Below are 27,997 nucleotides of genomic sequence, written 5' to 3' on the forward strand. Positions count from 1 at the left end.
GTGAAAGTGTCTCTCTGAAAAAGTCACATCTCGTCCCAGGATTTTTTAGTATAACAGAGAGATAGTTTTATATGACTTTCCTCCCACATCCAAAAGATGTGACCTTTGGATTAATTATGGATTCTAAATTTAAAGGGCATTGTGTACTCATACTTACATGTGCTAATCAACATGTAACATGCCACAACTCTGAGGCTATGTCCGCAGTACCAGATTTTCATTTAAAAACTAAGTTTTCAAACAAAAATCATCTCCATTCACATTGGCGTTTTCAGACTGTTTATAGCCGTACCATCTGCACTTCAGAATTGGTCATTCACCTGAAGTTAAGCGTGTTCAGGCCCATCTGGTACTTGGATGGGAGAACATACAGGAAAAGCTTGGGTTTCTGCTGGAAGAGGTGTTGGTGAGGTCAACAGGGGGGCACTTACCCTGTGGTCTGAATGTGGATTCCAATGTCCCAGTGCAGTCACGGGGGATGCAGTGCTGTAAAAATGTCAATGCCCTTCAGATGAAACATGAAACTGAGGTCCTGACTCTCTGTGGTCACAAAAGATCCCTGCCATCCTCTGTAAAGTGTAGGGTGTTATCCTGATGTCCAGGTTAAATTGCCCACCATCGTCTAGTCATTCAGGCCCCCTAATCATGCCCTGCCTCTAATTGGCTAACTACATCTCACACCTTCACCTCCCAATAACTAAATGGTGATGAGCATACTGGCACAAAATGGCTGCCGACACATCATGGATGCTACCCATTATTGATGGTTGACGTGGCTCACCACTTACTATGTAAAGCTCTTTGAGTAGTGAGAAAAGCGATATATAAATGTAAAGCTAAATAGTGCATGCCGAATCTTCACTGGCACATTGTGACCAACGTTCCTTCCTGCTTTATACAGGTTGGCCAGGATCACACCTCCCCATATACGTCACATAAAAGTAGAAAGGTTCAAGCAACTGATGGACTCAGTGGAACCCCTTAATCCAAAGCAGTCCACAAGACATAGACTCGAGAGGTGGCGAGAGACTGACTGCAGCCCTCCCAAGGAAGCTCTTCCTACACCCCAAGAGCATCTACTCAATGGAACATCCCTCTCTAGGAAAGACTGGGTCGCGCTTAACCGAGCTAGGTTAAAGGTGGGCAAAACAAGGGACAACCTATTTAGATGGGGCCTCACGACAACTGATGAATGTCCCTGTGGTGAGCCCACCCAAACAATGGACCACATTCTCCATGAATGTTCCAGAGGCCCTACATGTACCGATGAAGATCTTAAGGATGGCTAATGATGCCGCCCTTACCTGGATACGGCAGTGGCGTGATAAGATATGATGATGATTAATAAAAGAATCCTTGTCCATAATAAAACACCTGAAAAAGCATGCACTGCTGACCTTCGTTTACACTGGGCATGCACTCATCTGGGGCAAACCTCTTGATGAGACTGTGCAGTGAAAAATTCAGAGTTGTGTGAAAATCTGATTCCTGTGTGCTTTGTATACTTTCAAAACTGTCAGGACTCCGATAACAGCTGTGAGAGATTGCCTGCAGTGTATCCCGGCCAATACCCCCAAGCCGCCAGATGGAGCCATCCCTGCAACATGGAGGGGCCCCGAATTCCAGCAGGGCATCATGGAACTTGGAGTCTTTTGTCACAGCCCTGCTGGATAACATGGGGGCCGCCAGGGGACGCTGCAGGGAGGCCCAGGGATGTGCATTTTCCTTATAGCCCAGAAAAACTTCCCAGTCGAGGGGATGGCAAGAATGACGTACTTCCGGGCTGAAGAAACAAAGTTTTCACCTGACCCGGAAGTGTTATAAAGTCACATGGACTGAGGGACAAAAACACTTCCGGGTTAAAGACTTTAAAATGAGTGTGGGAGATCCCAGCAATGAGCCGAGTTGGGAGGAAGTGTGACTGAGCTGCTGGGTGGAGGAATAGTTATTGTTTGATTATTGAGAATTGTGGAGTGGAGGGTGCTTTGTGCACTATTATAATAAAGTCAATATTTGGACTTTATCTGGTGTCTGAAGTCTGGTCTGAGGGTTTAAGGGGACGACAGCACCCCCTATCTGTCACACAGCACATTCACAGCATAGAAAAAGAAAGAAATTCTTTAAGGGGCTGCAGCGATTACCCCCATGTCACATTAATATGCGGATTGCAGTTAAAACCAACAATCTTCATCAGTGGCAACAGTCGTCTTTTGGCTGCGACTACAATGTACTCATCTTTTCAGTGTCGTCACACAAGACTCTCAGTGCTTTCCTACCTCCTGCTGAAAAGTTTACATTTCCTTCTTCTTTCAACTTTGTACTTTCATCTCTTCTGCTCTGTGAAACAAATGAAGATTTTAAAAGGTAGCAGACAATACAATGGTTAAATCACACATCCTAAAATAATGATTAGAGAAATAATACAAACTCTTAGTACAGTTGTTCAATTTAACCAGAAAATAGGGATTTTTTTTTTAGAAAGGCATTTAAGAAAAACATAAAATTCCATTCCTATTTGTCATCAGAAAAACCCCAAACTGAAGGGGAACGAGCTCAGTGATAGGCCCAAAGTGCAGGGGAGGAACGTTGAATCTTGTGAACTTTACTACTTCCTATTGTTTGTGGAGCTCATGGTGGATCTCAATTTTATTTTCATTATGTCTCAATCAAATGAATGCTCCAACAGGCTGAGATCTGCTGACAGGGGCTCCACAGAATTTAAGTGAATGCAAGACCGGCACTTTCCTAGCCATTTGACGAACCCCTTCATGGGTATCATGCGTCTAACGTCACACAATTCTGAAGTTTGCCTCTCCATAACCCTCTGTACTCCTTTGTCACAGCTGATTTTCTAACCACCTACACAGTTTTCTATTTGAGGCCTAGCATTTATGGCACGATGCCTACCAGGATAAATAATGTAATCGGCACCTCTGTGATCATCTGCTTTTGCATTGTCCTCATAGAATGACAGAATATTGGTGAAACATGACTTTGCAAGTCTCAACCCATTATGACTGCCTGTTCCAGACATGTTCTCTTGGACCTTTTGTTTAATAACTCCTTCCATTTATTTTCCTGTGAGGCCCAGTAAGCCGAGTCATTTTTAAAAATGTTTTGTTATCTATAAGAATGTCAGTTAAAACGAATGGATCGTTTATGTATAAATACGACAGACAGACAGACAGACAGACAGACAGACAGACAGACAGACAGACAGACAGACAGACAGACAGACAGACAGACAGACAGACAGACAGACAGATAGATAGATAGATAGATAGATAGATAGATAGATAGATAGATAGATAGATAGATAGATAGATAGATAGATAGATAGATACTTTATTAATCCCAAGGGGAAATTCACATACTCCAGCAGCACCTTACTGATACAAAAAACAATATTAAATTAAAGATTGATAATAATGCAGGTAAAAACAGACAGTAACTTTATATATTGTTAACGTTTACCCCCCCCGGGTGGAATTGAAGAGTTGCATAGTTTGGGGGAGGAACGATCTTCTCAGTCTGTCAGTGGAGCAGGACAGTCATGGATACTTATATCCCCGGAATACTGTACTCCAATCAGTAAAAGAGTAAATATTTTATTCTCATTTCATGATTTTTACTCCATTAAATAATAATTAATTTTTCTTTTACATATTTATAGAATGTCGTGATTCTGACTCCAATAAATAATAATTTCTCTTTTGTACATTTACAGATTTTACTAATATTCTGGCTGCAACTGGGGGTTGGACACCAAAGGCGCCTGGGGGCTTGGCCCCCCTAGTATGCAATAAAAGATGATTTCCAGAACCCTTTTGTTGTCACAAACATCAGAAACAGGGAACATGGCATACAGTGAGACCTCAGGTCACGACCATAATTCATTCCAAAGCTCTGGTCGCAACCCGATTTGGTCATGACCCGAAGTAATTTCCCCCACAGGATAGTATGTAAATACAATTAATCCATTCCGGACTGTACAAACTGTATGTAAATATATATTTTTTAAAGATTTTTAAGCACATAAATAGTTAATTATACCATAGAATGCACAGTGTAATAGTAAACTAAATGTAAAAACATTGAATAACACTGAGAAAATCTTGAACTGAGAAAACTAACATTGCAGGAGTTCACGCTACAGCCTTAGGAACCGCTCGCTGTAAACACTTTTTTTTAATGAACAACCAAGAAAACTAACCTTGCATGAGTCAAGTTCTGGCATGAAGCAGTAAGCGGGAAGCTGGGTGGAGAGGAGGTTACAGTTTTGAGGTAGAGTCCCTCTGCGCGATGCACGTCTGACCGAGAACAATGTATACAGGGAGAGACTGAACACGTGCGGAAATCAGCAGCACATACAAACCAGAAGGGAAACGAAATAGCGCACAAAGAGTACACATCGAAAGCACGCATATCTGACCGAGAACAATGCAACACGTGCGGAAATCATCGGCAAGTACAATCCGGAAGGGGAAACTGGCTTGTTCGTCAACCGAGTGTGTGGTCGTGAAGAGATGCAAAAGTTTGGCGAACTTTTTGGTCGTAACCCGATTTGTACGTGTTCAGAGACGTTTGTGAACCGAGGTTCCACTGTAGTTCTTTTTATCAAAACTCAAACATAATGTATTTGATAAGTTTTGTAAATCTGTAAATCTCTAGGGCTGACTATATGTTTTTTTTTTAATTTATAGAATACTCTTAAATTTTAGAAGACAATTTTGCATGGCAAATGCATTTATACATTCATCAAGAAATAATTTCAACCTGAAAAAATACGACATTTATTCTTTAAGTGCTATTTAATAAATGTTCTCTGGTTCTGGTGATTTGTTCGATTTCAGCCAATTTAATCTGAGCAGCTCTTCTCTCTCTACAATCTCCATATCACTTTTTAGTGGTTTCAGTTCAAGGGTCACCCTGTTGAGTTTTTGCATTTTTTAGTGCCTCATACAATACATTTAATAAAACACATACCTCACACCACCAGGATTTTTGCTGTATTCTGGTCAACCCTTTCCCACTTCGAGTGAATCACAAGGAACCAACATTCAGAACATCAGTCAATGCTTTTCAAAGCCTCCTGTGTTCAGCTTTTGTGTTCTGCTGCACATTTTTTTGTTTTTCTATGGTTTGTTGCTATAATCATTCCTTGACAAGATGTGCACTTGAATATGATAATAACGCATTGTTCTTACTTATATAGTACCTTTCCTATGCTCAAAGGCTTAGACAGCCCCCCCCCCCCCCCCCTTTTTTTTTGTTCTTTATTTCACCTTATACAATTTCTTGTATTAAGAATATTAGTTTTCGCATTCCCCTTGGGGTCAGAGAGCAGGGTCAGCCATTGTACAGCGCCCCTGGAGCAATTGAAGGTTAAGTGCCTAGCCCAGCAGAGTAGGATCTCTTTCGGCAGTGGCAGGGATTCGAACCTTCTGAATACAAGCGCAGATCCTTAGCCTCAGAGCCACCACTCCGGACACCAATCTATCATTTTGTTGTTAGTCAGCCGGCCTATTACTCTGCACAAGTTGCGTCAAACCCATCGGCCGTTTCATTAATGGCCCAGCTCACTCTGGAGTAGAGCTTATACTCCTGACACATTCACAGTGGTGTGTTTGACAGCCTTAATGGATGTCTGTTCTAAAATTTACTTGTCTTATTTCCAACCGTTGATTTGTTACAGCACTAACGTCAGAGACGACACAGCTTCAGGCTCTGGACACAAAAACAATAACAGTCAGGTACAACTTTTACATGGAATGCAAACTGCTATGGAGCAACTGCTATAATTACATAGCTGCTATTGTTTCTTTGTGAACGGGGCAAACTACGACAATTCATGCTGCCACAGCAAAAAACGCGTTGGTACAGTCTGGAATAAAATTACATTTTTACTTTTCTATTAGAAATGAAAAATGCTGGTATATAATTAGGCAGATGGGTGGCACTGTGGAGTAGTGGACAGTGCTGCTGCCTCACACATCAAGCGTCCTGAACTCAAATCTTGGGCCCAACTTGTTGTCCGTGTGCAGTGCACCTTGTCCCTGTGTATCTGGGCGGCCTTCCTCCCTCATCACCAAAGATGCTGATTTGATGATCCCAGACTGGCTCAGAGACTGGGACTGCCACTTTGTCCAGTGCTGGGCTCCTTTTCCCCCCTCACAACTGCTTAGTTGAGTTATGTGAGTCTGATTGGGCAGGAGGGGCTGGGTAGCCAGTTGGCCGAGGTCTGCAGGACTGTGACTGTGTCCGACTTTCAGTTTATTTTTCCCAGCACTGCTACTTACTGGAGTTTCTGTTTTCCTTTCCTACAAAGTTCAATGGTAAAGGCAATGGTCAGATATTGTTAGGCTCCACTTGCACCACCAGTCAACAGTTAGGACACATCCAGAAATGTTCATGTTTTTGGTAAAAATTTGATTCCTTGTTTAGTAAGCTACCATTACACGGATTTTAAAATATAGCCAAGACATTACTAGTGTTACTAATGGCTATTCCTGCCCAAAATGACAGATTTATTTATTTATTATTCAAATAGGAGTGCAAACGCCATTTTTAGCAGCCATTCCTTCAGCTCCCTTACCTTATCCTCTGCAAGTCTTGTATAAATGCTAATTGGTTATGAGAGAATATAAATCAACTTAACATTTTCAGAGCACTAATCTATTATCAGTAATAAAGCAAAATGTTTACAGGACAGAATACTATAATTAAACGACAGTAGTTTAGACTGGGCCCGACTGCAGGGCTAAACAGGACATTTCTGTGTTAAAAGTTTTATTTCAAATAAACCTGAAGACACGGTGGGTATTGCAAAACCACTCACGCTGGCCAGTAAATTGAAGAGATGAGCTGACCCTTCACAGATAAGCGGGTAAAATCACACCGAGCACCAACCGACAAAGCAACGAAACGGTCACAAATATTACTCTGCCTGACTCCGCTTTAATGAAAGTGTGACATGCAGTCTGGCGGTCCCTCTGATGTCTCCTGGTAGCAGGCAGTCAAGCTGCAATTGGCTTTCGAGAGTGACAAACACGTCTGACTCTGCTTCACACTGTGAAATCCAAGGCTGCTGGACCACCATGCGGCCCGAGGCCTGAATTCTCACATCGAAGAACTGCATAAAATCATCAAGCCATGATACACACAAGTTCAACAGACAAGATACACCGCCATGATGGGGCAGGTTTAAATTAAATATACACACTTAATCTCTTATTTATTAAATCTGTAATTAAATAATTTGTCTTTAAAAATAAACTTACTTTGTCACAGTCTTGTTATGTTGTCATTTGGCCAACACATTTGTTTTATTATGCGAGCCCAAAACTACATCTTCCTCAAGTAGCTTAGAACTGGTAGGAAACCAAGGCCTTAAAATTAGGGTTGGGCAAAGTGTGACATTCTAAGGTTAATCAATCGACTCCTTAAAGGAGAACTCCACCCAGAAATGACACAGACGCTAATTACTCCTCGTAGTTTGTAGTGATGGCCGAGAAAAAAAAACATTTAATCTCACATTTTGCTTGTGACAGAACAGAAGTCTATGGTGACCAATGGTGGACAACAGAAAAGCATCAAAAACGTCCAGGGAAAAAAATTCACATCACTCGTGTCGCATAATCCATATGTCAAGTCATCCAACTACCGTATATACTCGCGGATAAGGATTTGATTTTAAAGTATAATTTCTGGTATTTTATAATATCAGTCATATAAGTCGAATGCAGAAAACTCACGCTATTGGTCCAAGAGATTACGATACGCTAACGCCCACCTGAGAGAGTAACCACGGAGCACAGGGCCTTCTTATTTTCTATGTATTGTGGCCACGTGACCACAACGTAATACCTGAACTATTCTGAAGCGACGTTTGCAGCGATTTGTGTTCTTTGTATCTCACACCCTCATACACCTTTATGATAAGAACATCCCTCATCTACGATGGAGCATTCAATTGGTTTTAAATTAAACGTCGTTGAAGTAGAGAAAGAAATTGATAACTGTGCTGGCAACAAAATTTGATGCGTCTGAGAAACTGGTGCGAGATTGGAGGAGGGAAGAAGATGCAAAAAAAAAAAAAAATTAAGTGTCACAATTTTGAACGGCATATAAGTCGGGGTCTGATTTTATGAATGATTTTTCGGGTTTCAAGACCTGTTTTATACGTGAGTATATATGGTTTTTGACTGCGCACAGCATCCTAAATGTATTGTTACATAAACCAGTCTTACTCAACTAACAGGTCCACTATGGAGGAATATTTCAGACATACATACTGTGAGAGACAGCTGGCAGGTCAGGATGCCCCTAAAATGGAAGGATGGGGGAAGGCAGCTACTTGTCGACACTGCCTCCCCAAAACGCTAGCTGGCAGCTTCCCTGGAGTGTAGCGGTGCCCTGCATTCCTGCAGGGCATCCAGGGACTTGGAGTTTGGTTTCTCAGCCCTGTTGGGTGCCGCCAGGGGCAGCAGTCAAAGGACCTGGGGACTCATGCTTTCTCTATAGCCCAGAACTACAAGGTAGTTACGAGGACGGAAGCTCCAAAGTACTTCCAGGCTGATTAAAGAACTTGAATTCTCCAGCTGTCCTTCCTTCCCTGTGACTTGCCAGCACTTCCGGGTCAAGGACTATTTAAAGGACTGCTGGGAACCCAGCAAGCGAGCCGGACTTGGGAGGTGGTAGACAGAAACCCGCCTTATTTTGCTATATACAGGTAGTCCCCAGGTTACGGACATTCAACCTACGAACGGGGCCGCACTGCAACGCATGAGCCTCAGTAACTGCCGCTCCATCATCTTCGGCCTGCGGACGCTGGAGGGGGGCGATTTCGCTGCACGTGCAGTGCAGTGTCCTTTCGGTGGCTCCCGGTGGCAAGCGGTTTCACTGCTCGCCCACCACACACGGCTGCCCCGTTCGTTCAAGTTGCGTGGCTGGTAATGCTGCAAGTGGTGATCCTGTTGTGGCTGAATGGGGCGGCAGGGGGTAGCATTGTAGTGTGCCTTGGATGGCTGTGTGTTGAATGGGAGTGGTGGTGTTGCGTACGCTGCAGGCAGCATACTGTAGTGGAGGTGACTGTGATGTGCGCTGGTGATGAACCGCCCCTCGCTGCCCCCATTCATTTTCAATAGCAAGCCTGCTTGTACTGTTACACACATAGCAGGAAGTTGTCTCTTGTCAGTACAGGGTGGTCCAGATCTAATTCTGCAGATCCAGATCGTCTGGATGACTTTGATTTATGCAGGGACGATTCCAGTTCGGTGCAAAGACGATTCTTCATGTCGTCAGTTTGCACACTTCTCGATGGTCCGTGATTTTTTGGGTGATTTTCTATGTAATAAACTGAATAAGTTATAGCGTAATGAGAATTGCATAATTAGATCTGGACCACCCTGTACATCAGACGTGCTGACGACTGGTGCCTAATCTGCTGTGAAAGCGTTGTACAGTGCTGTACAGAAGAGCTCATCTTAACCTTTTGTCTTCACCTTTCAACAATGTCTCTGAAACACAAATGTGATGCAAGTGCTGGTGATACAGTAAAGAAGAGAAAAACCATCACCACTGAAAAGAAAGTAGAAATAATAAAAAAGTCAGAAAGAGGTGAAACTCCATCATTCATTGGCAGAGCACTTGGTTACAGTCGGTCAATAATAGCATTTGTTACAATAATGTTCCTGTTCTGACTTACATACAAATTCAACTTAAGTACAAACCTACAGTCCCCATCTTGTACGTAACCTGGGGACTGTTTATAGTGCCTTTGATTCTAGTATGTCTAATCATTATCCTCTGATGACGGCTCCTGGCTGGAGCTGAAAGCTCAGGAATAAAAAACTACTTTATGATACGCGATTCATTTAATCCCTTTGTGGATCTCCAGCTACAAATTATATATATTTATTTTATATACACACACACACTAGGGGGATTGCCCCCTGCTCGCTTCGCTCGCCAACCCCCGGCCTGCGTTACGCACTAGCCTCTTTGCGGTTTTGTCGCTCGCTTATGGGGATGTGGTTGCACAATTTAAACATTTTTATTTTCATGGGAATTGTTACCTATGCATAATAGAACTATTTTACATTACAGCGTGTAATTAACCATATTAAAAAAAGAGTAAAATGTAATAATTTGACAGTAAATTATTTTTCATGTTGCGTTAAGAGTTATTTGTTGCGTTATATGATTTTGTTCTGTTTGGCTTGGAAATTAACATGCAAATACATTTTAAACTTCAGTAAAAAAAAAATTTTTTACTTAAATTTTCGTCAATATTGCAATGAATTTTGATTCTGCGTTTGGAGTTACATTGTGACAGCGCAACATATAACTGCCCGTGAGTGAATATTGTTTCTTTCACTCTAATAAATAAATCGACTTTTTCAAATGTTTGTCTCTGATTTGTTAATGGTCATATCAAAAGCTATTCTAACTGGAAAATGTAAATGTTTTAATACGAATGGCGTATCAAGATCTCCTTTGGTGTCTAATGTTATCCCCTGAAGATGTACCACATCCTTCTTTCTACATTAATTTGTGCGGTGGAAGACCAGACGGTCTAAACGGTTGTTGAAATTCTTCATGATATTGTAAGTCCATGTTTTCATCTTCTGCACCATCACCACCAACTGTTTCAGCGTAGTCTATTGATACGCATTTAGCTAATTTGCCGTGTAACCGGTTGACTTTTTTGGCATTGATTTGTTTGACTTCATCGTTTCTCGGTGCTAGGATTGCCTCTGTACACATTTCTTCTGTTGACAGCCCTTTGGGATGAAATTCTTCAATAGGATTGGACATAATATGATAATATGTCTTCTTTAATTGGGAACTTAAAGTGAGGAAAACGTTAAAATTTATAAGAGTTGAGAGAGCAGGAACTGTGTCTGATAAAAGCATTCACACGAATGAGAGGTGAGATTATTGTGTGTGTGGTTGAAAATGGTTGACAGGAGGACGGGACTTGAAAAAAATCTTATGGCCAAGGTCTCCACTTGTGTGACTTGAAAAAATCATCCAAAAAGTCTCATTACAGGATATATATATATATATATATATATATATATATACAGTAATCCCTCCTCCATCGCGGGGGTTGTGTTCCAGAGCCACCCGCGAAATAGGAAAATCCGCGAAGTAGAAACCATATGTTTATATGGTTATTTTTAGAATGTCATGCTTGGGTCACAGATTTGCGCAGAAACACAGGAGGTTGTAGAGAGACAGGAACGTTATTCAAACACTGCAAACAAACATTTGTCTCTTTTTCAAAAGTTTAAACTGTGCTCCATGACAAGACAGAGATGACAGTTCTGTCTCACAATTAAAAGAATGCAAACATATCTTCCTTTTCAAAGGAGTGCAAAGCAAGCAGTCAAAAAAAAAATCAATAGGGCTTTTTGGCTTTTAAGTATGCGAAGCACCGCCGGTACAAAGCTGTTGAAGGCGGAAGCTCACACCCCCTCTGTCAGGAGCAGGAAGAGAGAGAGAGAGAGCCACAGAAAAACAAAGTCAAAAATCAATACGTGCCCTTTGAGCTTTTAAGTATGCGAAGCACCGTGCAGCATGTCCTTCAGGAAGCAGCTGCACACAGCCCCCCTGCTCACACCCCCCTACGTCAGCGCAAGAGAGAGAGAGAGAGAGAGAGAAAGTAAGTTGGGTAGCTTCTCAGCCATCTGCCAATAGCGTCCCTTGTATGAAATCAACTGGGCAAACCAACTGAGGAAGCATGTACCAGAAATTAAAAGACCCATTGTCCTCAGAAACCCGCGAAGCAGCAAAAAATCCGCGATATATATTTAAATATGCTTACATATAAAATCCGCGATGGAGTGAAGCCGCGAAAGGCGAAGCGCGATATAGCGAGGGATCACTGTATATATATATATGAAATCCTAAGCCTAAAAGTGCAACGATTTTGTGCAACAATTTTATGTGAGGTCTTTATGTGATGCTTTTTGTCACGCTTTCAATTGGGCTTATTTTAAAACCTACATAAATATGTTTGGTATCACTCTTTTCAGAATTTAGCGAACTTTAATGTGATGTTGTTAGATTTTAAGATTTGTATTCCGTTTTTTAAATTATAAACTAAAATATCAAGAACTCGGAACCCGTGACACAAGATTTTGTGCCAACAGATTTAACAACGCCCAGGGCCAGAAATAAAAGACAAGGAGTAGATGACAAAAACAGCTGCTATACAGGCTTTTAAATGTTCAAAGCGCCATGTGAGATGTACATCAAGCAGCAGCAGCAACAAGCCAGCAGATGATTGAGCAAAGAGGAGGTAAAAAGAAACTGTTTTGTTTCCCATTGTATCACAGATTAAGAGGGGGTTTCAGAGAAGCGACCCCCTCTTCACAACATGAGCAGCAGAGATGCGAAGTGGCTGGCGTGTAGCGCAGGCAAGGGGGGTTGGCGAGCGAAGCGAGCAGGGGGTAAGCCCCCTAGTGTGTGTATGTATATATATATATATATATATATATATATATATATATATATATATATATATATATATATATATATATATATGTATATATATACACACACACATACACACATATTTATACAGTGGAACCTTGGTTCACGACCATAATTCATTCCAAAGCTCTGGTCATAAACCAATTTGGTCATGAACCGAAGCAATTTCCCCCATAGGATTGTATGTAAATACAATTAATCTGTTCCAGACCATACAAACTGTATGCAAATATATATAAGTTTTTAAGCACAAATATAGTTAATTAAACCATAGAATGCACAGCGTAATAGTAAACTAAATGTAAAAACATTGAATAACACTGAGAAAACCTTGAACAACAGAGAAAACTAACACTGCAATAGTTCGCGCTATAGTGCTAGGAACAGCTAGCTAAAAACAATTTTTTTTTTTACAGTACATCCGGACAGTATTCCCAGCACATCACTTTTTCCACATTTTGTTATGTTACAGCCTTATTCCATAATGGATTAAATTCATTTTTTTCCTCAGAATTCTACACACAACACCCCATAATGACAACATGAAAAAAGTTGAGGTTTTTGCAAATTTATTAAAAATAAAAAAACTGAGAAATCCCATGTCCATAAGTATTCACAGCCTTTGCTCAATACTTTGTCGATGCCCCTTTGGCAGCAATTCCAGCCTCAAGTCTTGTTGAATATGATGCCACAAGCTTGGCACACCTATCCTTGGCCAGTTTCGCCCATTCCTCTTTGCAGCACCTCTCAAGCTCCACCAGGTTGGATGGGAAGCGTCGGTGCACAGCCATTTTAAGATCTCTCCAGAGATGTTCAATCGGATTCAAGTCTGGGCTCTGGCTGGGCCACTCAAGGACATTCACAGAGTTGTCCTGAAGCCACTCCTTTGATATCTTGGCTGTGTGCTTAGGGTCGTTGTCCTGCTGAAAGATGAACCGTCGCCCCAGTCTGAGGTCAAGAGCACTCTGGAGCAGGTTTTCATCCAGGATGTCTCTGTACATTGCTGCAGTCATCTTTCCCTTTATCCTGACTAGTCTCCCAGTTCCTGCTGCTGAAAAACATCCCCACAGCATGATGCTGCCACCACCATGCTTCACTGTAGGGATGGTGCCAGGTTTCCTCCAAACGTGACGCCTGGCATTCACACCAAAGAGTTCAATCTTTGTCTCATCAGACCAGAGAATTTTCTTTCTCATGGTCTGAGAGTCCTTCAGGTGCCTTTTGGCAAACTCCAGGCGGGCTGCCATGTGCCTTTTACTAAGGAGTGGCTTCCGTCTGGCCACTCTACCATACAGGCCTGATTGGTGGATTGCTGCAGAGATGGTTGTCCTTCTGGAAGTTTCTCCTCTCTCCACAGAGGACCTCTGGAGCTCTGACAGAGTGACCATCAGGTTCTTGGTCACCTCCCTGACTAAGGCCCTTCTCCCCTGATCGTTCAGTTTAGATGGCCGGCCAGCTCTAGGAAGAGTCCTGGTGGTTTCGAACTTCTTCCACTTGCGGATGATGGAGGCCACTGTGCTCATTGGGACCTTCAAAGCAGCAGAAATTTTTCTGTAACCTTCCCCAGATTTGTGCCTCGAGACAATCCTGTCTTGGAGGTCTACAGACAATTCCTTTGACTTCATGCTTGGTTTGTACTCTGACATGAACTATCAACTGTGGGACCTTCTATAGACAGGTGTGTACCTTTCCAAATCGTGTCCAATCAACTGAATTTACCACAGGTGGACTCCAATGAAGCTGCAGAAACATCTCAAGGATGATCAGGGGAAACAGGATGCACCTGAGATCAATTTTGAGCTTCATGGCAAAGGCTGTGAATACTTATGTACATGGGATTTCTCAGTTTTTTTATTTTTAATAAATTGCAAAAACCTTAAGTAAACTTTTTTCATGTTATCATTATGGGGTGTTGTGTGTAGAATTCTGAGGAAAAAAATTAATTTAATCCATTTTGGAATAAGGCTGTGACATAACAAAATGTGGAAAAAGTGATGCGCTGGGAATACTTTCCGGATGCACTGTAAGCACAGGGAACATTTGAAAAAATCCGTAATTTAATAAACCACCACGAAAAGTAACACTGCAACAATGCACACTATGAACCGATTGCTGCAAACAGAAGTGAAAACAAAATCAAGCCCAGTGCATTCTTTAACTGCCTTCCTGCCTTATGAGTCCAGCTCTCTCTCTCACGCTGCCTGTGTGTGTGTGTGTGTGTGTCGCACGCTCTCTCGCTCTCTCTCTCTTGCTCGCTGCACAGGAAATGCACAGGGAGAGACAGAACACGTACAAACTGAAAGGGAACCTGGCTTGTTCGTATACCGAGTGTGTGGTCGTGAACCGAGGCAAAAGTTTGGCAAACTTTTTGGTCGCAAACCAATTTGTACATGTACAGAGACGTTTGTGAACCGAGGTTCCACTGTATTCATAGCATTCGTAGTCTGAAACACAATCTGATTGTATGGGTGGTTACCTACCAGGTAACGCATGTGGTTGGTCTGCAAGTCGGCAAACATCCGCCACACCCTCTCAATTGCGAGAAGCAGATCATAAAATGTTACATAGTTTACTGTCAAATAATGCAAAGAGTACGTGATACGTGTTTCACCCTTATTTGGGCTCATCAGGCGTACACTCTCCACTGCATCCCCTCGCGGTTCGATCCCTGTGAGGGGATGCAGTGGAGTGTGTACACCTGATGAGCCCAAATAAGGGTGAAACACGTATCACATACTCTTTGCATTATTTGACAGTAAACTATGTAACATATATATATATATATATATATATATATATATATATATATATATATATATATATATATATATATATATATATATACATACACATATACACACACAGGATAGATAGATAGATAGATAGATAGATAGATAGATAGATAGATAGATAGATAGATAGATAGATAGATAGATAGATAGATAGATAGATAGATAGATAGATAGATAGATTTTGAATGTTATGAGCATATGAATGGTTAGCTAACATGTGGATTACAGAACACGAATAACCCAATTTTTTTCCGCAGCAACGTTTTAATATCTTTTTCATTTTTTTCACTCTTTAAATCAATTGTATCAGAAAGTTTGTGATCGCCATTCTCCATGAAAATAGAAGATTAAAAATGTTACTCTGCCATTACACAAGTGTGTAACAGATTTAAAAAAAAAAAAAAATCTTTTTTTGGTAAAGTACTAAACATCGTGTATAATGTACCTGCTTCTCCTCATCTGAAAGGTTTTTTTCCAGTTCTTTAAAATATTCGTCATTCATCTCAGGCTCCTGTTCATCTTTCAGCTCTAATTCCTGCTCCTTGTCCGGCTGCGTTGCGTTATCAAAGGACTCCTGACAATCAAAGAAGCTTTCCTCTGACAACTCGGTCTCGGGGTCTTGCTTGGAACAGCTAGACGGTGGGGGGTTGTTATTCTTCAGGCAGTCCGTGTGCTGCTCATCCCCACCAAGTCTCAGGACGTTGTCCAGCTGGTCAGGGAGCTGCTCGCTGATCCTGGCACAGTCGCCTAACCCCGACTCCATCGGCTCAAACTGAAATAAACAAAAAAAAAAATTAGTAATGCCCATCGGATTTACGTGTGTTCATTCATTGGGCCTAATGTAACTGTGAGTATTTGAACGAAGAAATGCTGAGCATGTCCTTAAGAGGATAATGGAAACTGGTAATAAGAAATGGAAAGACCTGCCTCTTCTGAACACACAATGTAATCGTACTGATCAGGTGCGTCAGATGCAGATCTTGGAGGGCTGCAGGATTTCATTCCAGTCACTTTTTATTTTAATTAGTTACCAATCACTGCTTCTGTCAATTTCACTTGAACTGACTGGCGTTTTTAAGATTCACAGCTGTTCACAGTTTCCCTGAACCAGCTGCCAAACAATAGTGAGGTGCAACTCAATTACGGCCAAAGATGATTCAGGGCTCAGCATTAATGGTTGCTAAGTTGCCACTGGCCACCATTATGAGTCCATTAACAACCACTTTTTGTCCCCTGGTTTGTGATGGTCCAGGATTAGCTCCGTGTTCCCTGTTTTGCTTGAGACCCTCGTAACCTGAACTATCGACAGTCATGAAGAGAGATGAACTGGGCAAATGAGGACACACACATCCAGCCAAGCGGTAGGTGCAAAAAGAGCCCAGTACTTTCATTAAAAAGTGTTTAATAGTGCAGTGAATTAAAAATAAAGTAATAAATAATCCATAAAATTAAGTGACTGTGGAGGTTAAAACCAATTCCATAAATACTCATTAAATCAAGATTAAAAAATAAGTCATAATCTGGGGACATTTCTTTACAGTATCACTAGCCTCAATGCTTCCCTTTAAAAACAGCTTACCCCGCACGAGAGGACATCCAGTCATCCATCAATACCTGGCTCAAGTCCCCATTGCCAGTCTACCGGCATCCCTGGGGTGTCACAAACTCGTCTCCCGCCACATATCGAGTCTCTCCCTTGCATTGTTCAGTAGGAGCACTCATCTTCAGCCCCAGGCTCCTCGCCCTGAGGCTCACACCCAACCACCTGCCTCCATTCCTCCAGCACAGACTCTCTCTCGATCCTGCCACTCATTCGTTCTTTCTCTCATTTTGACCTCCGTCTTTCCTTCCTTTGTCATTTCTCTCTTTTTCCTTTGGTCTCTGCTGTCCCTCTGCGCTGTGCAGGCTCCTCTTACAGTGAGTATAGAAAAGAATCCCCCCCCCCCCCCTCGAAATATTCCCATATTTTTTTTGCTTTACAGCCTTAAATGAAAACACACAATCCAATATTTTTTCCAGCTTTACTTACTCAATGCAATCTAAAGATATCACAGCTACAGTTCAGAAAAATAATAAAAAAAAATCAAAAACAAGACCTACTGAGATGAATAAAGGACCCCCCCATGTCAGTGTCATTTTGTTGACCCCCCTTTTGCTTTAATGAAAGCCCACTCAATCTTTGCTCCCCACTCTTCTTTACAGTTTAACTGTTCAAGTTCGGTCACATTGGGTGGTGAGTGTTGGTGGTCTGCTATCTTCAGATCTTTCCACAGATTTTCAGTGTGATTTAGCTCTGGGCTCTGACTGGCCACACCAGGACATTCACGTTTGTCTCCTTCAGCCACTGTGTGGTCAATTTTGCTGTGTGCATCGTCGTTGTCATGTTGAAAGGTGAACATTCTGCCCATCTTCAACTTTCTGGCAGAGGGTAGCAGGTTTCCCTCAAGAATTTGACGATATTTTGCCCCATCCATTTTTCCTTCTACCCTAACGAGAGCCCCAGGCCCCCCACAACAGGATGCTGCCACCTCCATGCTTTACTGTAGGTATGGTGTGTTGTGGATGGTGAGCTGCCGTTTGGTGTTGAGGCCAAAGAGTTTGATTTTGGTCTCATCTGACCATAAGAAGTTTTTCCACTTGGCATCAGAATCTTCAAAGTGAAACGAGCCTTAATGTGGCCTTTCTTGAGAAGTGCGACCCTCCTGAACAAACCACAATGGTGGAGTGCTTGTGAACTTGTTGTCACATGCACACCATTAATGACCACTCTTTGCCATTAAGTCCTGGAACTCCTTCAAAGTGGCCATTGGTCTCATGGTGGCCTCTCTTACCAGTTTCCACCTTGCTCTTCTGTCCAATTTGGAGGGACAGCCAGATCCAGGGAGGGTCCTAGTAGTACCAAACACGTCTTTATGATGGACTTTACTGGGCTCCTTGGGATTGATAAAGCCTTTGAGATTTTTTTGTCTCTATCTCCTGCCTTATATCCGTCCACAACTCTATCCCTGAGATCTTTTGAAAGTGGCCTGCCACCCATAGTCAGTTGTGTGCTGTCAGTGGCACTACCAAGCAAGGGAATGAACGCTCCGGGAACAGCTTCACTAATCACACTCATTACAACTGATCACAGCCAGTGACCGCAATGGAAATGGTGGGCACTTATACCTGATGGAGTTTAGGAGGGGGGTCCTTTATTAATCTCAGTATTTCTTGTTTTTGATTTTTTAAAATTCCCCTGAACTGTAGCTGTCATATCTTTCACTTGGATGTTATAAGTGGTATTGAGTAAGTAAAGCTGGAAAAAATATTAGTTTGTGTGTTTTCATTTGAGGCTGTAAAGCAAGTAAAATGGGAATATTTGGAAGTGGGGGGGGTTTCTTTTCTATACCCACTGTATATTGGCCTCAGATGAGACCTTCACCCACACCAAAGCGAGAATGTGGCGCCTGACTGATCCACCTGCATTTGCATGTGAGTGCGATCAGCCAAGCACTGCAAACAACCCCAGAGCTGCCATGTTTTAGACCGGCATGCTAGCGGGATGGCAGATTACTTATTTACAACCTGCCCCACTTTTCACGTGTTTGCCAAGAATGTCAACCGCTTTAGTGATGCACCAGTTTTTCAGTGAGACTGCAAAACGGGCAATTTTTGCTATTTATGTGTAATCAGCAGATCTGATGTAAAAGTTGCCAACTGCTAGTTGGTTATACAATTACAATAAAATGTAAGCTGCACTCATGTGCACCGCTCCGCACTTGCTGGATTTCCTTTATGTGTGTAAAGCAGGTGAAAGCACGGCGCCATGGCCAGCCTGAGCCGCGTGTGCACATAACAGGAATGTTAAAAGTCTCCTTGGGCTCAGACAGACCAATGTGAAGGGCTGAAAAGTCCCACAGAACCCGAGGACACTTAAACATCCGCTGTGTGGAAGTCCGTTACGGCGGCTGAAGATGAATGAGACACTGACTGCAACAGCAGCCCGGAAAAAGTCAGCCATCATGGAACTAAAGCGGAGACAAACCTGGTAAGACATTTCAGATTACGTCACACAGAACAACACCTGGACTTCCATTACCAATGTGTTCAAACAGGGGGCTTCTGCTTGTTCACTCGTGGGCTCTCTTTTCAAATTACTGCAATGTCAATAACATTCATTAAACACTGATATATTTATTAATACAGTGGAACCTTAGATTGCGGGCATAATTCGTTCCGGAAAATTGCTTGTAATCCAAAGCACTCGTATATCATAGTGAATTTCCCCATAAGAAATAATGGAAACTCAGATGATTCGTTCCACAACCCAAAACTTTTCATATAAAAATGATTAATACAAAATATAAAGTAAAAATACATAAAACAAATTAACCTGCACTTTATCTTGGCTGGTGTGAGTGAGTTTCTAAACTCTTGTGGGATTCCACCCAACGGGACGACATTCAGAAGAGCGTCCCAAAGCAATCGCAGTCTCCCAGCGCTGTAGCAGTTCGGCGTAAAAGCGAATCCGAAAAGATCGCGGACCTGCTATAAGCGCCTGCCGTCGATGGGTGATACAAGTAACAAGGAACATTACAAATGCGCAGGGCCCTGCCTGACTGCTGTGTCTGTGTATAGGAGAGCGGCAGGTCCCGTTACGATAAATAACTGCGCTGTTGCTGTTTCGTGCTGAATGTGAAGGTGTTGCTAAAGTACTGAGACTTAGCTTCGTGTTTTGGGGTGCAAGACGGGGACTCGCATGTCACAGCACACACACACAGTCACAATGCTGTAGTAAACAGCATACGCTCGTACAGATGTTGACAATACGAGTGAGGCACGCCGAATCAGACGGAGAACAGGAGACGATTGCCCACAATCCCACAGCGAGAGAGAGAGAAGAACCATCAGCTCAGTTGTGATCACATGACGCTCAGCAGACAAAGCGTATACATACTACTCGTATTACAAGACCTCGCTCGTTTATCAAGTCAAAATTTATTACAAATTTTAGCTCGTTTTGCAAAACACTCGTAAACCAAGTTACTCGCAAACCGAGGTTCCACTGTAACAGTTATTACTTTTTATACAAATACTATCCGTCCCGCATAGTAGTGAAACAAGACAGTGAGAAGGGTCCTGTCCTGCCCAGCTCCCCACTCCTGTTGTCACGCTTCCCCCTCCGCTCAGGCCTCGGACTCTCTCTCTCTCTCGAATTAATGGGAACATATCACTCATGCAAGTGAACTCGGATTCTTAGCGCGCAATGACAGAAGTCGCAAAATCAACCGGAATGTTCAAGCAAATTCCAGAAAAAAACCTGATCTAAATCCGTGAAGTGATTCTCTCATGATAAGTGGACAGACAGATGGTGGATTTTATATATATACTAGTCATTTAGCCCGTTACAATAACGGGCGCTAGAACAGTAGTGCATGAACATTAGTAGGAACAGTCTATATTAAATGGCAAGGGACTTTGACCTCATTCTGTTTGTTGGTCGTATTTTTCTTTCTTTCAGCCTTTCTTTTGTTGATGTTTACTTGCTGAGCTGACCGTTCTTCGTGGGCTGCCGCCGTGTATTGTGTGTCTTTAATTTTCTGTGACAGTAACACTGTCTTGTACGGCTCTATTCAATAAGGGCGCGCACAAAAAGGCGAGCCTCAAAAGGGCGACCTCAATTGAGCGCGGCGAATAAAGGCGTTGGTAGATAATTTAGTTCAAATGGCTCTGGAATATGTGAAGAGCAACAAAGGTGCAGATCTTTATTTACGCGCGCCTTTATTCGCTGTGCCCAATTGAGGTCGCCCTTTTGAGGCTCGCCTTTTTGTGCGTGCCCATATTGAAGGATACCGTCTTGTACGTCCGCTGGCTTGTACGTCCATAATATACCTTTAATTTTCTCTGGCGGTAAAACAGGCGCGCGCGTCGGTAATATGCCTTTAATCTCCTCTGACAGTAATACTGGCTTGTATGTGGCTGTAATATGCGTCACTGTATTGTGTACCTTTAATTTCCTCTCGCAGTAATACTGGTTTGTATTTCCGTAAAACGCCTCTAACGCACATGTACTTTACGTACATTTGGAAGAATCCACCAGGTGGCAGTGCAAGATATCATCACAGTGAGATCAGATTTGGCTTCACTGTGTTGTGAATTGCCTGGAACAGCCATTAAAATCATGACACCTTGCTGCAATAACTCTGAGAAGGATGTTTAATGATTAAATCCATCAATCCAGGGATGTGCCCATTCCTGCTTGCTTTGGGCATGAGGCAGAAACAATCCCTGGACAGGGCATCAGCTTATCGCAAGGTGAATACAAGCACTCACATACACACTGGCGTCATTTTAGAGTCACCAAATCTGCATATCTGTGGAAGAAAACCGGAGCACAGTATGGAAACCCAGCAGGAAAACATGGAAACTCCAGGCAGAGAACACCAGCGACGTGACTGCCTGTGAGACAGAGTGCTACCACTCTGCCACCGTCTCACACCCACGTGTGTAATTATTAACAGCATTCATTATTTAAATGAAATTAATGATTTATCTGTAAAATGTAACACACATACTTTAATGCATTTGATGTTTGCTGATGACATTGTGATCTGTAGCGTGAGTAGGGAGAAGGTTGAGGAGACTCTGGAGAGGTGGAGATATGAGAGGAGAGGAATGAAGGTCAGTAGGACCACCAAGACACGATACATGTGCGTGAATGAGAGGGAGGTCAGTGGAATGGTGAGGATGCAGGGAGTAGAGTTGGAGAAGGTGGATGAGTTTAAATACTTGGGATCAACAGTACAGAGTAATGGGGATTGTGGAAGAGAAGTGAAGAAGAGAGTGCAGGCAGGGTGGAGAAGAGTGACAGGAGTGATGTGTGACAGACGGGTATCAGCAAGAGTGAAAGTGAAGGTCTACAGGATGGTAGTGAGACCAGCTATGTTATATGGGCTGGTGACAGTGGCACAGGAGATAGAGCTGGAGGTGGCAGAGTTAAAGATGTTAAGACTTGCACTGGGTGTGATGAGGATGGACAGGATTAGAAATGAGGACATTAGAGGGTCACACAAAGTCAGATAGGTGAGATTGCATTGGTCTGGACTTGTGCAGAGGAGAGATGAGAGGTATACTGGGAGAAGGGTGCTAAGGATAGAGCTGCCAGGTAAGAGGAGAAGAGGAAGGCCTAAGAGAAGGTTTATGGATGTGGCGAGAGAAGACATGCAGGTGATGTGTGTAACAGAGCAAGATGATGAGGACAGGAAGAGATGGAAGAAGATGATCTGCTGTGGCAACCCCTAACGGGGGGTTTGTGATATTAAGTATAAATCTAAGGATTCTAAAAGTGCAAAGAGTTGGACTATCATATATTTAATGTGTTCCGTGTGGCGATCTATTGCTGTCAGGTCAGAAGGAAGCCCCAGAAGCTCGTAGTGATTAACAACTGGGATGATGTTTATGACGCTTTACTGTAATGATAAAGTAAACTACGAGATACAAGTGGACATTTCGAGATTAAAGCCAAAATTTCCACATTAATAATAAAAAACCTTCTCACCGTGTCCTTAAATTTTCCCGCTGTGGCTCAAATACGTCTGTTGCTGTTGTGAAGTTGCACAAAAGATGGTATGCGAGACTTTTAAAATGTATCGTGTCATTACGTTCGGGAATATGTGACGCTTGAATAAAAAAGCCCCACAAATGCATTTGTGTGAGTCGGCATTTTGCTTCACCCCATCGGACCATTCATCAAATATCGATCCCGTAGGATGCGCACAGCGGCTTTCTGTCACGTGTAGATAGTAACCAGAGACTCTGACGTCACATTCTGACTTTTATGACACTGCACCCCCTGACTTTTTGCTGGTACTGCAAGTCGTGCACGCATCGTGTTAATTTCTGAGGACCTGCTCGGAGGACGCGTCAAATGAATGCTGGGAACGCGTGGCAGCCATGATGCGTGTGTGTACGCGTTCTGAGCATGAAGTATGAATGAGCCCTAAGACACACAAGCGTCAGCTGGTCGATTTATTTGACATTAAAATTTGCAGAAGATTTTTTCAGATTTTCATACTTATGACGTTTGTTATATAGAATATTTATAGTGGCCTCCATAAAGCTGGGGGCACAAGACACGTTAGTCCTTGATCTGCCCCTCTGCTCCACAGCTTAAAATGACAAACCCAACGATTCAGACATTGTGGTTAAAGTGCACACTGCAAACTTTCATTTGAGGGGACATTTCAGTCACACTTTTTCTACACGATCCCCTCCATTTATTTTATTTATAAACACTCCACGTTATTCCTTAACTCGTTATGCTATGAATGAGATTCCCCAATTACCGATGGCAGACACTCAGTGCGACTACCGCAGCACAAAAATGTCACACAATTTCAGGAAGTTCCCGATCACATGCAGCCTGCTCTCGGGTTCACCTGGTGACGCACCGACTCCAGTACGGTTGTTTTGGCCTGGCTCTGTAAAGTTTGAATGGTTGGTCAGAATGCCGCCTTTGCTTTTAACCTCATTTTTATAGATTTATTGATTGTAATTTATTAGGATTTTTAATCTCTGCACATCACCTGTTTTTAGTGAGATCATTTATTAAAAAGCACAGCATTTTTTTTTTGGATGGACACTTTTGATTATTTGTAAATAAAACCACTTTGCACTTGATTGCCAGTCTCATCCTCGGTTCTGGGGTCAAGCTGCCAAAAGACGTGGAGCCAACCCGGACTGTCACACAACACACAGGTGTGCTCACCTGTACAAACGGTACTGCAGAAGGCAGCATGTCATCCTGAAGATGGTAGGGGCTAGATGGGTGATTGACAGCAAGACGTCATACAGGTGCACTGAGCTCTATGAACCCCTGTGATATTCGTGTTCAAGGAGTCAGACAGAGCCCCCTGGGAGATTGGATAAATAGATGCCTTGTCGAAAAGAGAGGGACATGGCACGTGACAAGACACTGGAAGACAACTGGGAACACTGGAAGGGTAAGGGTGACTTAAGAAATAGCACCGGAACGCCGTGTCCAGTTTCAGTAACCGCTATTTTACGAGGCGTTTCCTGGGGCCTAAACAGTGGGAAGGAGATTCTTATGGGAGTACAGCTGTGGATCACTGATTGCTAAATAAACGTGCCTGGTATCGAGCTTTACGCTCATTCAGTGTTTGGGTCTCGGTCTTTACATTACAATTCTCGGTACAGTAGTAGTCTTGATGTTGTAGCAAAGTGATCCAGTTCAATGTACGGCACTAGACAACTTCATTAGAGTGGCATAAACTTGTTATTCGAACGAAATCACGAGGCTTTGAATATTATTAATTAGTATATTTGTGGTAAAGCCATAGTGTTAGTATCAGACCAATACAAAAAACCATCATGAGTGCCAAGCAAACTATAAAACTCAATGCCATCATGAGGGCCAAGCAAACTACAAAACGCCTTCATGAGTGCCAAGCAAACTACAAAACGCCATCATAAGTGCCAAGGAAAGTACAAAAAGCCTTCATGAGTGCCAAGCAAACTACAAAACGCCATCATGAGTGCCAAGCAAACTGCAAAACGCCTTCATGAGTGCCAAGCAAACTACAAAACGCCTTCATGAGTGCCAAGCAAACTACAAAACGCCTTCATGAGTGCCAAGCAAACTACAAAACGCCATCATGAGTGCCAAGCAAACTACAAAACGCCATCATGAGTGCCAAGCAAACTACAAAACGCCTTCATGAGTGCCAAGCAAACTACAAAACGCCATCATGAGTGCCAAGGAAACTACAAAACACCATCATGAGTGCCAAGGAAACTACAAAACACCATCATGAGTGCCAAGGAAAGTACAAAATGCCATCAGGAGTGCCAAGCAAACTACAAAACGCCTTCATGAGTGCCAAGCAAACTACAAAACGCCATCATGAGTGCCAAGGAAAGTACAAAATGCCATCAGGAGTGCCAAGGAAACTATAAAACGCCACCATGAGTGCCAAGCAAACTACAAAACGCCATCATGAGTGCCAAGCAAACTACAAAACACCATCATGAGTGCCAAGGAAACTATAAAACGCCATCATGAGTGCCAAGCAAACTACAAAACGTCATCATGAGTGCCAAGGAAACTACAAAACGCCATCATGAGTTATTTTGTGGTTCGGGGTGTCATTAATTCATGACATCATTCATTCTTAAACATGAACTTGTACTCCTTGCTGGTGCGGGACGCTTCACGACTTCTTCTCATACCCTACTATGAGGTTGGCCAAATTCTTATCCCAGTCAGACTTTTAGTGCAAGTAATTCTGAGATTTCGGACAAACAGGAGCACTGATCATCATACAGTTTCTGTTTTTAATAAAATATTTGAAAAGAAATTGGGAAGTCTGAGAAATATCGACCTGCTCTGGTCCACAAAAACCAAGGTGAAAATCAACAGTTCTGGAGTTGAACAATGAGACCACTAACACACTATAGAAATAAATTACGGGTTTCATTAACAACAGGAATTGACTTCTGATTAAGGAACAGTTGGAGTTTCAGGCTCCCCAGGACTCACCTGTTGATTGCTTTATATCTCAATTTTCTGTCTGCTAGTTAAGTAAAAAAAAAAAAAAGAAACAACGATGACGTCCAGGTCTTAAGAAAGTCAAATAAAATGACACCACAAGATGTCAGTGCCATTAGCAGAAGTAACTGGTCACTAACTGGTGCCTGCTGCCACCTCAGCCCTCCAGGATACAGAAGAACATAAGACATGTGACAAATGAGGGGAGGACATTCAGTCCATCAAGCTGGTTTGTTCAGCTAATGCTAAGCGATCTCAAAAGATTGCTATAATAATTTTTCTAATTGATAATAATTTTTATATTTTATACCAACAGCTAATACGTCTGCATAATGCCTCACTGGGACTTTTCTTTCTTTTGAATATTCTTGCTTTACAGTCATTCCGACGTGTGTTCACATTAATTTAATGTTATTATAGTTATAATTATTATAATGTTATAAATTAATGTTATTCATTTACGTTTCTATTTATGTATTTGTTTACTTAAAGAGCTTCTCAAAAAAGCCAAATTTCCACCTGGGGACAAATAAAGTTCCATCTATCTAGATCAGGCGAGTTTGAGACCCTCTCCATTATACCATTAAATCTATCTGCACTAAAATGAAACAAGCACTGTATTCAACTCTTTGGATTATAAATGAATCGACACCTCTGGTTAACTTTCAAGCCTGATTCACTAATCACTACCTGGGCGCTCCATCTTGGGCTTAGTCATTCAGGGAGGAGAGGCGGCTATGGCAGCTCACTGGGGCCCGAGCAGCTCCTCTGTGACCACTACAGAGTCCACATATTGGGCTTTAAAAGAAATGGAGGCACAGCGATATAAGTAAAATGTATTACTATTATTATTATTATTGTATAATGCATTCCCACTTCACTCTTATTTTACTGACATCTCCCCGTCTCTCTGTTCATTACATCGCCAGCGCCATTCAGGACATTAAACACATCAAACGATGGCTGAAGCAAAGAAAAACTGCAGACTTTTAAAATTCAACAAATCAGCAGCATTGGGGACTGTCCTCCTCCGAAACTAAACCCGAGTGACTGCCACTGCGACAGAATGTGAGAGGGGCGTCACTGGCTAAACAGAGGACACCTCCTGCCACTCTAGGGGACACTGAATTCAGCTCCACTAACACATACATCACGAGTACTCACCTTTTTCTTTTACTGCACGTATTACTTTTCTTCTCCCCTTTTCCTTTCTCTTTCAAACATACAACACAACGCAAAGAACCAACACTCACTTCGTCCGCCACCTTCCGCAAATCACATCCGGGTGAGAGCGGCGCCACCTGGGAAATGGAGTCCTTCGTGACGTAAAAGGCGCTCGCCGGCACTGAGTCAAATCGGACAGCAGGGGGCGCGCAGATCGGGTAGTAAACCTCGACATTATAGGACGTTACGACTATTTCAGTTTCAAATAACGGTAAGGTATAAACATTATTAATAGTTTACAATTTTTAAAGTATTTCTGCGAAATTATCCAATCCTTTGTAAAATCCCTAGCAAAATGTATAATTATCTGATCTTTTTCTAGGGATGGGGAGGCTTTTCAAATTGTCTGTACATGTACATGTGGTCTGTTGTGTGCCATCCAGGGCCGGATTTTCCTATAGGCTAACTAGGCTCCAGCCTAGGGCCTCAAGATCAAGAGGGGCCTACATTCAAATTGTTAGCAAAATTTTATTATCTCTCATGTAATTTACAAACTTAAAAATGGAAGGTGAAAGGGCCTCATAAGTGGAATAGCCTAGGGCCTCTTTTCATATAAATCCGGCCCTGGTGCCATCATCATTCAGAAAGTGCTGGAACAAAAAGAATAAACACAGTTTTAATGGCCCCCGGATAAAGGCATGTTGTATAGAATGTTGGCTCTTAAGTGTCACCTGGGTCCATTTGCTGTGCCAAGCTGACTGTGGCATGTTGTTTAATAGACTTCTGCTGTTTAATTAGCACTTGGCATCAGAAGCAAAACTGGCTAAAACCACAGGTTCTGTTGTTCAGAAAAAGGAGGGTTTCCTTGGAGCCCAGCTAGCTGAACACTGCTGAGGGGGTAGAATGACCAGTGGTCAGCCTAAATTACAGGGTGCCAACAGAGGGCAAGTGCCACACTGCAGAGTGAAGCCTGCTGATGAAGGCATTGGCCCTA

General features: G+C 42.5%; 1 protein-coding gene across 1 annotated transcript in view; it reads right to left on the reverse strand.

Annotated features, from left to right (window-relative positions):
- Positions 1–27,147, reverse strand: part of ttc1 (tetratricopeptide repeat domain 1) — a 50,750-nt gene extending 23,603 nt beyond the window's left edge. Inside the window, exons 1-3 of the mRNA XM_028813175.2 lie at positions 27,004–27,147; positions 15,739–16,065; positions 2,277–2,337 (exon numbers count right to left, since the gene is read on the reverse strand). Coding sequence (XP_028669008.2) covers positions 2,277–2,337; positions 15,739–16,056 — 379 coding nt within the window. The 5' untranslated portion in view covers positions 16,057–16,065; positions 27,004–27,147. The remainder of the gene's footprint in view (positions 1–2,276; positions 2,338–15,738; positions 16,066–27,003) is intronic.
- Positions 27,148–27,997: the final 850 nt, after the last annotated feature.

The sequence above is a fragment of the Erpetoichthys calabaricus genome, chromosome 11 (genome assembly GCF_900747795.2).
Source record: "Erpetoichthys calabaricus chromosome 11, fErpCal1.3, whole genome shotgun sequence".
Classification (NCBI taxonomy): Eukaryota; Metazoa; Chordata; class Cladistia; order Polypteriformes; family Polypteridae; genus Erpetoichthys; species Erpetoichthys calabaricus.